This window comes from Phyllobates terribilis, unplaced genomic scaffold (genome assembly GCF_046119375.1).
Source record: "Phyllobates terribilis strain yellow unplaced genomic scaffold, ASM4611937v1 Scaffold_5__5_contigs__length_657084704, whole genome shotgun sequence".
Classification (NCBI taxonomy): domain Eukaryota; kingdom Metazoa; phylum Chordata; class Amphibia; order Anura; family Dendrobatidae; genus Phyllobates; species Phyllobates terribilis.
In genome coordinates, this window is record NW_027362765.1 from 256,431,129 (window position 1) to 256,443,469 (window position 12,341).

Genomic DNA, 12,341 nt, shown 5'->3' on the forward strand with positions numbered 1-12,341 from the left:
GGGCTGCGCCTGTATAATGGCTGCCGGGCTGCGCCTGTATAGTGGCTGCCGGGCTGCGCCTGTATAATGGCTGCCGGGCTGGGCCTGTATAATGGCTGCCGGACTGGGCCTGTATAATGGCTGCCGGGCTGCGTCTGTATAATGGCTGCGCCTGTGTAATGGCTGTCGGGCTGCGTCTGTATAATGGCTGCCGGGCTGCGCCTGTATAATGGCTGCCGGGCTGCGTCTGTATAATGGCTGCCGGGCTGCGCCTGTATAATGGCTGCGCCTGTATAATGGCTGCCGGGCTGCGCCTGTATAATGGCTGCCGGGCTGCGCCTGTATAATGGCTGCCGGGCTGGGCCTGTATAATGGCTGCCGGGCTGGGCCTGAATAATGGCTGCCGGGCTGCGCCTGTATAATGGCTGCCGGGCTGCGCCTGTATAATGGCTGCCGGGCTGCGCCTGTATAATGGCTGCCGGGCTGCGCCTGTATAATGGCTGCCGGGCTGCGCCTGTATAATGGCTGCCGGGCTGCGCCTGTATAATGGCTGCCGGGCTGCGCCTGTATAATGGCTGCCGGGCTGCGCCTGTATAATGGCTGCCGGGCTGGGCCTGTATAATGGCTGCCGGGCTGCGCCTGTATAATGGCTGCCGGGCTGCGCCTGTATAATGGCTGCGTCTGTATAATGGCTGCTGGGCTTGTCTGCGCCTGTATAATGGCTGCCGGGCTGCGCCTGTATAATGGCTGCCGGGCTGCGCCTGTATAATGGCTGCTGGGCTGCGTCTGTATAATGGCTGCTGGGCTTGTCTGCGCCTGTATAATGGCTGCTGGGCTGCGCCTGTATAATGGCTGCCGGGCTGCGCCTGTATAATGGCTGCCGGGCTGCGTCTGTATAATGGCTGTCGGGCTGCGTCAGTATAATGGCTGCCGGGCTGCGTCTGTATAATGGCTGCCGGGCTGCGCCTGTATAATGGCTGCCGGGCTGGGCCTGAATAATGGCTGCCGGGCTGCGCCTGTATAGTGGCTGCCGGGCTGCGCCTGTATAGTGGCTGCCGGGCTGCGCCTGTATAGTGGCTGCCGGGCTGCGCCTGTATAGTGGCTGCCGGGCTGCGCCTGTATAGTGGCTGCCGGGCTGCGCCTGTATAGTGGCTGCCGGGCTGCGCCTGTATAGTGGCTGCCGGGCTGCGCCTGTATAATGGCTGTGCCTGTATAATGGCTGCTGGGCTGCGCCTGTATAATGGCTGCGCCTGTATAATGGCTGCCGGGCTGCGCCTGTATAATGGCTGCTGGGCTGCGCCTGTATAATGGCTGCGCCTGTATAATTGCTGCCGGGCTGCGCCTGTATAATTGCTGCCGGGCTGCGCCTGTATAATGGCTGCCGGGCTGCGCCTGTATAATTGCTGCCGGGCTGCGCCTGTATAATTGCTGCCGGGCTGCGCCTGTATAATTGCTGCCGGGCTGCGCCTGTATAATGGCTGCCGGGCTGCGCCTGTATAATGGCTGCCGGGCTGCGCCTGTATAATGGCTGTGCCTGTATAATTGCTGCCGGGCTGCGTCTGTATAATGGCTGCTGGGCTGCGCCTGTATAATTGCTGCCGGGCTGCGCCTGTATAATGGCTGCTGGGCTGCGCCTGTATAATGGCTGCGCCTGTATAATTGCTGCCGGGCTGCGCCTGTATAATGGCTGCCGGGCTGCGCCTGTATAATTGCTGCCGGGCTGCGCCTGTATAATTGCTGCCGGGCTGCGCCTGTATAATGGCTGCCGGGCTGCGCCCGTATAATGGCTGCGCCTGTATAATGGCTGCCGGGCTGCGCCTGTATAATGGCTGCCGGGCTGCGCCTGTATAATGGCTGCCGGGCTGCGCCTGTATAATGGCTGCCGGGCTGCGCCTGTATAATGGCTGCCGGGCTGCGCCTGTATAATGGCTGCACCTGAATAATGGCTGTCGGGCTGCGCCTGTATAATGGCTGTCGGGCTGCGCCTGTATAATGACTGCCGGGCTGCGCCTGTATAATGGCTGCTGGGCTGCGTCTGTATAATGGCTGCCGGGCTGCGCCTGTATAATGGCTACGCCTGTATAATGGCTGCCGGGCTTCGCCTGTATAATGGCTGCCGGGCTGCGCCTGTATAATGGCTGTTGGGCTGCGTCTGTATAATGGCTGCCGGTCTGCGTCTGTATAATGGCTGCCGGGCTGCGCCTGTATAATGGCTGCCGGGCTGCGCCTGTATAATTGCTGCTGGGCTGCGTCTGTATAATGGCTGTCGGGCTGCGTCTGTATAATGGCTGCCGGTCTGCGTCTGTATAATGGCTGCCGGTCTGCGTCTGTATAATGGCTGCCTTGCTGCGCCTGTATAATGGCTGCCGGTCTTCGACTGTATAATGGCTGCCGGGCTGGGCCTGTATAATGGCTGCCGGACTGGGCCTGTATAATGGCTGCCGGGCTGCGTCTGTATAATGGCTGCGTCTGTATAATGGCTGCCGGGCTGCGCCTGTATAATGGCTGCTGGGCTGCGTCTGTATAATGGCTGGCGGGCTGCGCCTGTATAATGGCTGCGCCTGTATAATGGCTGCCGGGCTGCGCCTGTATAATGGCTGCCGGGCTGCGCCTGTATAATGGCTGCCGGGCTGCGCCTGTATAATGGCTGCGTCTGTATAATGGCTGCTGGGCTTGTCTGCGCCTGTATAATTGCTGCCGGGCTGCGCCTGTATAATGGCTGCCGGGCTGCGCCTGTATAATGGCTGCCGGGCTGCGCCTGTATAATTGCTGCCGGGCTGCGTCTGTATAATGGCTGCTGGGCTTGTCTGCGCCTGTATAATGGCTGCTGGGCTGCGCCTGTATAATGGCTGCCGGGCTGCGCCTGTATAATGGCTGCCGGGCTGCGCCTGTATAATGGCTGCCGGGCTGCGCCTGTATAATGGCTGCCGGGCTGCGCCTATATAATGGCTGCCGGGCTGCGCCTGTATAATGGCTGCCGGGCTGCGTCTGTATAATGGCTGCCGGGCTGCGTCTGTATAATGGCTGTTGGGCTGCGTCTGTATAATGGCTGCCGGGCTGCGTCTGTATAATGGCTGCCGGGCTGCGCCTGTATAATGGCTGCCGGGCTGCGCCTGTATAATGGCTGCCGGGCTGGGCCTGAATAATGGCTGCCGGGCTGCGCCTGTATAATGGCTGCCGGGCTGCGCCTGTATAATGGCTGCCGGGCTGCGCCTGTATAATGGCTGCCGGGCTGCGCCTGTATAATTGCTGCCGGGCTGCGCCTGTATAATGGCTGCCGGGCTGCGCCTGTATAATGGCTGCCGGGCTGCGCCTGTATAATGGCTGCCGGGCTGCGCCTGTATAATGGCTGTCGGGCTGCGCCTGTATAATGGCTGTCGGGCTGCGCCTGTATAATGGCTGCCGGGCTGCGCCTGTATAATGGCTGCACCTGAATAATGGCTGTCGGGCTGCGCCTGTATAATGGCTGTCGGGCTGCGCCTGTATAATGGCTGTCGGGCTGCGTCTGTATAATGGCTGTCGGGCTGCGTCTGTATAATGACTGCCGGGCTGCGCCTGTATAATGGCTGCTGGGCTGCGTCTGTATAATGGCTGCCGGGCTGCGCCTGTATAATGGCTGCGCCTGTATAATGGCTGCCGGGCTGCGCCTGTATAATGGCTGCCGGGCTGCGCCTGTATAATGGCTGTTGGGCTGCGTCTGTATAATGGCTGCCGGTCTGCGTCTGTATAATGGCTGCCGGGCTGCGCCTGTATAATGGCTGCTGGGCTGCGCCTGTATAATTGCTGCTGGGCTGCGTCTGTATAATGGCTGTCGGGCTGCGTCTGTATAATGGCTGCCGGTCTGCGTCTGTATAATGGCTGCCGGTCTGCGTCTGTATAATGGCTGCCGGTCTGCGTCTGTATAATGGCTGCCTTGCTGCGCCTGTATAATGGCTGCCGGTCTTCGCCTGTATAATGGCTGCCGGGCTGGGCCTGTATAATGGCTGCCGGACTGGGCCTGTATAATGGCTGCCGGGCTGCGTCTGTATAATGGCTGCGCCTGTGTAATGGCTGTCGGGCTGCGTCTGTATAATGGCTGCCGGGCTGCGCCTGTATAATGGCTGCTGGGCTGCGTCTGTATAATGGCTGCCGGGCTGCGCCTGTATAATGGCTGCGCCTGTATAATGGCTGCCGGGCTGCGCCTGTATAATGGCTGCCGGGCTGCGCCTGTATAATGGCTGCCGGGCTGCGCCTGTATAATGGCTGCCGGGCTGCGCCTGTATAATGGCTGCCGGGCTGCGCCTGTATAATGGCTGCGTCTGTATAATGGCTGCTGGGCTTGTCTGCGCCTGTATAATTGCTGCCGGGCTGCGCCTGTATAATGGCTGCCGGGCTGCGCCTGTATAATTGCTGCCGGGCTGCGTCTGTATAATGGCTGCTGGGCTTGTCTGCGCCTGTATAATGGCTGCCGGGCTGCGCCTGTATAATGGCTGCCGGGCTGCGCCTGTATAATGGCTGCCGGGCTGCGCCTGTATAATGGCTGCCGGGCTGCGTCTGTATAATGGCTGTCGGGCTGCGTCAGTATAATGGCTGCCGGTCTGCGTCTGTATAATGGCTGCCGGTCTGCGTCTGTATAATGGCTGCCGGGCTGCGCCTGTATAATGGCTGCCGGGCTGCGCCTGTATAATGGCTGCCGGGCTGCGCCTGTATAATGGCTGCCGGGCTGCGCCTGTATAGTGGCTGCCGGGCTGCGCCTGTATAGTGGCTGCCGGGCTGCGCCTGTATAGTGGCTGCCGGGCTGCGCCTGTATAATGGCTGCCGGGCTGCGCCTGTATAGTGGCTGCCGGGCTGCGCCTGTATAGTGGCTGCCGGGCTGGGCCTGTATAATGGCTGCCGGGCTGGGCCTGTATAATGGCTGCCGGACTGGGCCTGTATAATGGCTGCCGGGCTGCGTCTGTATAATGGCTGCGCCTGTGTAATGGCTGCCGGGCTGCGCCTGTATAATGGCTGCTGGGCTGCGTCTGTATAATGGCTGCCGGGCTGCGCCTGTATAATGGCTGCGCCTGTATAATGGCTGCCGGGCTGCGCCTGTATAATGGCTGCCGGGCTGCGCCTGTATAATGGCTGCCGGGCTGCGCCTGTATAGTGGCTGCCGGGCTGCGCCTGTATAGTGGCTGCCGGGCTGCGCCTGTATAATGGCTGCCGGGCTGCGCCTGTATAGTGGCTGCCGGGCTGCGCCTGCATAGTGGCTGCCGGGCTGGGCCTGTATAATGGCTGCCGGGCTGGGCCTGTATAATGGCTGCCGGGCTGGGCCTGTATAATGGCTGCCGGACTGGGCCTGTATAATGGCTGCCGGGCTGCGTCTGTATAATGGCTGCGCCTGTGTAATGGCTGTCGGGCTGCGTCTGTATAATGGCTGTCGGGCTGCGTCTGTATAATGGCTGCCGGGCTGCGCCTGTATAATGGCTGCTGGGCTGCGTCTGTATAATGGCTGCCGGGCTGCGCCTGTATAATGGCTGCGCCTGTATAATGGCTGCTGGGCTGCGTCTGTATAATGGCTGCCGGGCTGCGCCTGTATAATGGCTGCGCCTGTATAATGGCTGCCGGGCTGCGCCTGTATAATGGCTGCCGGGCTGGGCCTGTATAATGGCTGCCGGGCTGCGCCTGTATAATGGCTGCCGGGCTGCGCCTGTATAATGGCTGCCGGGCTGCGCCTGTATAATGGCTGCCGGGCTGCGCCTGTATAATGGCTGCCGGGCTGCGCCTGTATAATGGCTGCCGGGCTGGGCCTGTATAATGGCTGCCGGGCTGCGCCTGTATAATGGCTGCCGGGCTGGGCCTGTATAATGGCTGCCGGGCTGCGCCTGTATAATGGCTGCGTCTGTATAATGGCTGCTGGGCTTGTCTGCGCCTGTATAATTGCTGCCGGGCTGCGCCTGTATAATGGCTGCCGGGCTGCGCCTGTATAATGGCTGCCGGGCTGCGCCTGTATAATGGCTGCCGGGCTGCGCCTGTATAATGGCTGCCGGGCTGCGCCTGTATAATTGCTGCTGGGCTGCGTCTGTATAATGGCTGCTGGGCTTGTCTGCGCCTGTATAATGGCTGCTGGGCTGCGCCTGTATAATGGCTGCCGGGCTGCGCCTGTATAATGGCTGCCGGGCTGCGCCTGTATAATGGCTGCCGGGCTGCGCCTGTATAATGGCTGCCGGGCTGCGCCTGTATAATGGCTGCCGGGCTGCGCCTGTATAATGGCTGCCGGGCTGCGTCTGTATAATGGCTGTCGGGCTGCGTCTGTATAATGGCTGTCGGGCTGCGTCAGTATAATGGCTGCCGGGCTGCGTCTGTATAATGGCTGCCGGGCTGCGCCTGTATAATGGCTGCCGGGCTGCGCCTGTATAATGGCTGCCGGGCTGCGCCTGTATAATGGCTGCCGGGCTGCGCCTGTATAATGGCTGCCGGGCTGCGCCTGTATAATGGCTGTCGGGCTGCGTCTGTATAATGGCTGCCGGGCTGCGTCTGTATAATGGCTGCCGGGCTGCGTCAGTATAATGGCTGCCGGGCTGCGTCTGTATAATGGCTGCCGGGCTGCGCCTGTATAATGGCTGCCGGGCTGGGCCTGAATAATGGCTGCCGGGCTGCGCCTGTATAATGGCTGCCGGGCTGCGCCTGTATAATGGCTGCCGGGCTGCGCCTGTATAGTGGCTGCCGGGCTGCGCCTGTATAATGGCTGCCGGGCTGCGCCTGTATAGTGGCTGCCGGGCTGCGCCTGTATAAAAGCAGGTTCTTAAATGGGAAGATTTATTGAAGTCCATAAATCTTCCGAAGGAAAAACAAATGGCCTCTCTTCGACATTAAAGGTACAACATATCAAAAAACACAGTCCATTCAGCAAGTACGGGCTAACCCGTCTAAATCAGCCTTTGTACCTAGTCTCCTTCTTCTCCATTCTGTGAATTGGCGGAAAACGGACTGCACTCCATGTCATTTGAGTGCGGTCCGATGATTTCCACAGACTCGTTGACTTGCATGGTCATGTGCGATCCGAATATCAGATCAAACTCGGGTATGCAACAATTTTTTTTTTTTGTGCATGGCCCCATAGAATACCATTGGTGAGCAAATACCCTAGTGTGCACCTAACCTTATGCAGAGAATAGGCACTATTTGGGGTCTAAGTTGTGTTTACTAAAATCATGGGTCAATTAAGTGCCCTATAAACCAGATATATTCCCAAATTCGATGCACTAAAACTGTGCATCATTTGAATAATACAAATTAACAGATTAAACACTGTTGAAATTGAGTCTAGATCTTATACTGAATGCTAGTTTTTTTTAAATGTGTAATACATGCCCTGATTAGTGATAACATTAAAAACAACATGCCGAATATTGTATAGGTCCCCCTCATGCCACCAGAACTGCTCTAACTAGTTGAAGCATTTACACAAGACCTCTGTAAGTGTCCTGTACTATCTGGCGCCAAGACATTAGCAGATCTTTTTAGTCCTGTAAGTTGGGATGTGCGGCCTCGATGGATTGGGCTTGTACATCCCTCAGATTCTTGATAGGATTGAGATCTAGAGAATTTGGAGGCCAAATCAATACAATGATTGGTAGCGCTTGGTGAGCGAGATGGCTGACCGCTCGGCCAGCAGCAATGTAAGGTGTACGGGGGTCTTTACCAGTTGCATTTTTCCCACTTTTAACCCATCAACTTTGGGAACTGATTGTCCTCTTGCTGCCTTGTCACGGGATAATGTTATGTGTAGTAATTTCATTGTTTTGGCTGATTAGAATAGTTATTCACCTAATTTCCCCTTGATATCCATTACTTGACTATTTCTGGAACTTTCCTACCTTTGCTTATTGATCCTTTACTTGTTCTCTGGGTTTGTCTGACCTTGTTGATTCTGGCAGCTTGGTAGCTGTACGTGGAGCCAACACCGGGACACATGATGAACGTGGTACTTTCAGCTGACCATTCCCATATCGAAATATATGGACAAAGTTATAGAAACCCGTGTACTGTAGGGAAACTCCCAGCAGGCACTACGGACACCAGATGGAGCAGTAGTACTGGGGATCTTAAATGTTCACATCAGATATTAGTATATCCATCAGTGGGGCTTACATTGTATTTTGGGGTGATTTTTTCTTTTGAATGTGACGCAGTGTGCAGATGCACACTAAGTATTACTATGTAACTACAGTTGTATCATTGTGAGGCATTGGAATAAGAAGCACATAGAGCTGAAACTGCCTGAAAACCTAATATTGTGTCTACTCTGGTTGATCCCTTCCTATTGTTGTTTTTCAGTGATTGTATGATCCATGGTGGTCAGACACCTACCAGTCATACTCTTAATAGCCTGTGAAGAGGCCATTGTATTTTTTTCACAGAAAACTCCTTTAAAGGGATATTCTCAAAAAAGCTAAATCTGTCCACATGGCCCAATAGGATGAAGACGTCATACATAGTGGTCTCCTGCTCAGGTCCACCTGTCTTTTAGCTAGGTTGAAGAGCTACCATTCACACTGTCTATAAAAGTCTGCTTTAACATATGTGAATTTCTGAAGCCTTGTACTTAGTTTTTTTTCCCCCCAGACTCCCTGATCTGCGGATCGCTATAGTCTTGGACAAAAAGTATCCAGGTGCCTTTCTGTTCCAAGAAGTTATGGATGCCGGGAGCACTCAGTTTGTAAAGCAGTTGCATGATTTACAGAAGACCATATCCTGTGATGATCCCGTCAACATCCAGTTTACATCGGTGAGTGAATATTCATCATTATAATGACTGTACGGTGCCTGTTACATAGGAATGAATGTCATCCCCTTCTAAGCGTATGTTCACACTGAGCTTTCTTTGAGTTTTTGGAGCAGAATTTCTCCAAAATGCGTGAGGAGCTAAAAGAACTTTGGTTACAGAGTTTCTTCTCAGCAAAACACGTAGCAAAAAAAGCTGTGAACATAGCATATCTATGTACAGAGAAAAATTAGGGTATCGGTTTTCTAAGATGGGAATACCCCTTCAAAGGGACTGTCAGCACAGAATGACTGTTCAAACCAAGTACAGGCGTATTGTGAACCATGGCGGGGCCAATCATTTATATACATCTTTTAACATGCTTGGTTTCCATCTATCTCCTCCCTTCTTTGGCCCTATGAAGCCAGAGCTGTCAATCAAAGAAGAGAGGGGTGGAGAATGAAGGAAAACAAGCAGGTGGGATAGTGTATGTAAATGTTTGGCCCTGCTGTGAAGCACCGAACAGCGGGACTTAGTTTGAGCAATCATCCTGTGCTGACTGAGTCCCTTTAAATTGGTTGACTGGGTTTGTACTGAGAGGGGGGGGCTCCTCTGGAGTCAGGCTTATTGTATTAGTCCTGCTGCTGGTAACACCACCAACACCATTGTGTTATACAGGGAATGCTGAGCAGTACATGTTCCTAAAATCTGTGGCTGCTCAATAATTTCCTGGGCATCAATGACCATCCACAGTGCTCTGTATTACCTTAGCAAGCCCTAGTAAGGCATTGTAACGTGGGCAACTATTCCTCAAATCAACGTCAACACTACAATCAAGTAATTGGTCGAGTGAGGCTGAAACAGGGAACAGGTTTATGGGTTCCCACATGGCACCCATTCAATGGCTCTGAATGGGTAGTGTGTTTGATGGATCCCTTACATGGATCAATAGCATGGGTGAGATGCCAGTACTTGGTGATCATGTACTCTGTTCATCTGAGTTAGGCCTGCGGTGCAAGTACTGACTGCGGATCTCCTGACCCAAGCCTGACAGTCTCATACATGCCTGTTAGGCACCCGTGTTTGCTTGGGTTTCCTCCGGGTTCTCTGGTTTCCTCCCACACTCCAAAGACATACTGATAGGGAATCTAGATTGTGAACCCCAATGGGGACAGTGGCCATAATGTCTGTAAATTTTCTGATTTGTAAAGCCCTGTGGAATATGTTGGTGCTATATAAATAAAAAGATTAGTATTATTATTAGGCTATTGAGTTCAGGTTGGGAAACATGCGTCCAGTCCATGAATCACGAAGCGTGACACACGGATGTGTGAATGTGACCTAATAAGTTAGTGAACCCACTAGAATACTTACAGTTCTGATTCCCTTATTACTGCCCCCTGCTGACCACATTGTATAGTAGCATTATGCTGTTTGCTGAGTGCCACAGCTGATCACATTCTCGCCCTGGTTCCATTGATCGGAATGATAGTTGGGTCAGATGTTTCCTCTGATCTGCGCTCATTGTGAAGGTTTCTTTATACAAGATTTGGATATCGCCAGCTTCTAACACTTGTTATCTACAACAAACACTGTGGATTTTCCAGGTTATATTTTAATCCTCATCAGGAATGTTATACAAGCATGTAGTTGCATTAATTGAGTTTTTGGACCAGACTCTACTTGCACCTGATGTCGTGTATCATTGGATATGTTTAGGCAGACCTGTTGGATATGATAATTATATGCATATACTCATGGTTCAGTACTTGAATTATAAAGGAACGGTGCTAATAACATTGAAAAAAAAATGTTATCATTCATATGGTTTTCTTACAATAAACCATTACATATACCATCAACTTTATTGAAGAGGAACATGTCTTAGTTGGTAAGAGGACCAGATAGCCCCTTTTATTCAAGATTGCTGACCTTCATTTATATATGTTGCGTCTGTCAAAGGCCACCGGCTCAAGAAGTGCTACCTCTGACAGACTTCGCACAAGCCACTCCGACTGGCAGATTCCAGAGGAACCCCGACGTTCGCCTTTTTAACCCATGTAAAAAGATCTGGACTTACAATGGGATCCAATACATTGCTTCCACTGAAGTGCTGCTGGCCAGCGATCCAGAGGCAATAGGGGTCGTCATGCTGGGTCAGTATCGGGAAGTCTTGTCAGGTGGCAAGCGGGTAGTCAAAATGCAGGCTAAGCTCAGACAAAAGACCAGGTCTAGCTGAAACCGACTAGTAACTGGTAGCTAGAGTCAGTCTGCTGGGGTTTATATAGAAAGAAGCCCTGCCCATGCCTCCCAGCAGAGAGCTAATTACCTACCAGCTCACTGCAGCAAAACACAGGTGTATGGAAAGTGAGAACAAGTCTCAATAATCTAAAAGCTAAACACCCACATGCTGCACAGTAGTGCTAGTGCACCACCACCTAGCAACCAGGACAGGGATTGCAGCAGTACGTTCAAACTCTGATGTGACAATTTGCCATTACAAAGTCTATAATAGGAAAAACATCTTAGAGATTCATCTTGAGATTCATATTTTGTTTTCATTAAAGAGGTTTCCATGGATATTGTTTTACTCTGTCTGTTGAAAGTGCTCCTGAAATGTGTTGATCAGCTGCAGCGGTGACAGCCGCTCATTTGACTTATGCAGTCGGTCACAAAAATCTTTAATGGTGCTGATGTCGTCGTCACGATACCACTCAGCCCAGTGATTGACTGCAGAGGTCTCGTGGTGTAGTCAGAAGCAGAGCGGAGAAGCAGTGCTGGAGCTGTTCAGGGTGAATACACGTGGCTTTGTTACCTAGAGACCCCAAGGGTAATGTGACCGTCGAAATCAAGTTGCAAAAAGTTCAAGTTGTAAAGCTATATGCACCTGTTGAGTTTTTGCTGCTGATTTTTTTTGCACAAAAAAAACCCCTTGAGTGTTGGTAGAAAAATGCCTCGCATAGTCTGCACGTTTTTTACTTGTTTTTACATGCGCTTTTGTGTTTTTTTCCCCATTATGAATGAGTGAAAAACACTGCAAAACCGATGAAAGAATTGACATGCTGCAGATTTGAAAAAAAAACGCTTCGGTTCAAATCTGCAAGGAAAAAATGCGCAGGATGTGTATGAGATTTCAGATATCTCATTCACTTTGCTGATACTGTAAAGTGAAGCGAAACGCAGCATGTGAACAAGCTCTAACGTCTGCAATGGGGATGTTATCCCGCAGGATCTAGTGAGCAACAGGCTTGTCTGGTTCATACAATGTGTGACAATGTCCTCATAAAGGACTTAGTTATGCAAATAGAGACTCGTGCCAAAGAAAAAAGTTCCAGTAGCAAATAAAACTACCATGTAAAACTATGAAAATGTTTGTTCCATCTATTCACCTCAGCAATGAGGATATTAAGTTTTGGCTGATCAGTAGTCACATTCTAAATTGGGTGTTGCCAGAATCTTAAAAGTTCATGCGCACAAGCCTTCAACACCCCCCCTAAAAAATGATATGAACACACTACAGGGTTTAGAGGCATCGGCTCATCAGAAAGATGTGCTGGGACAGTATTTTGTAGTATCGACATGTAGGTTTACAGTAATATGCAATACAATAATGCATATGGCGAGCTTTCCCTCTCCT

General features: G+C 52.5%; 1 protein-coding gene across 2 annotated transcripts in view; it reads left to right on the forward strand.

Moving 5' to 3' along the window:
- ACSF2 (acyl-CoA synthetase family member 2) overlaps positions 1-12,341 on the forward strand; it is a 123,213-nt gene that overhangs the window by 37,624 nt on the left and 73,248 nt on the right. For both annotated transcript variants that reach the window (XM_073684080.1, XM_073684081.1), the window contains exon 6: positions 8,566-8,728. In XM_073684080.1, the coding sequence (XP_073540181.1) occupies positions 8,566-8,728 (163 nt within the window). The remainder of the gene's footprint in view (positions 1-8,565; positions 8,729-12,341) is intronic.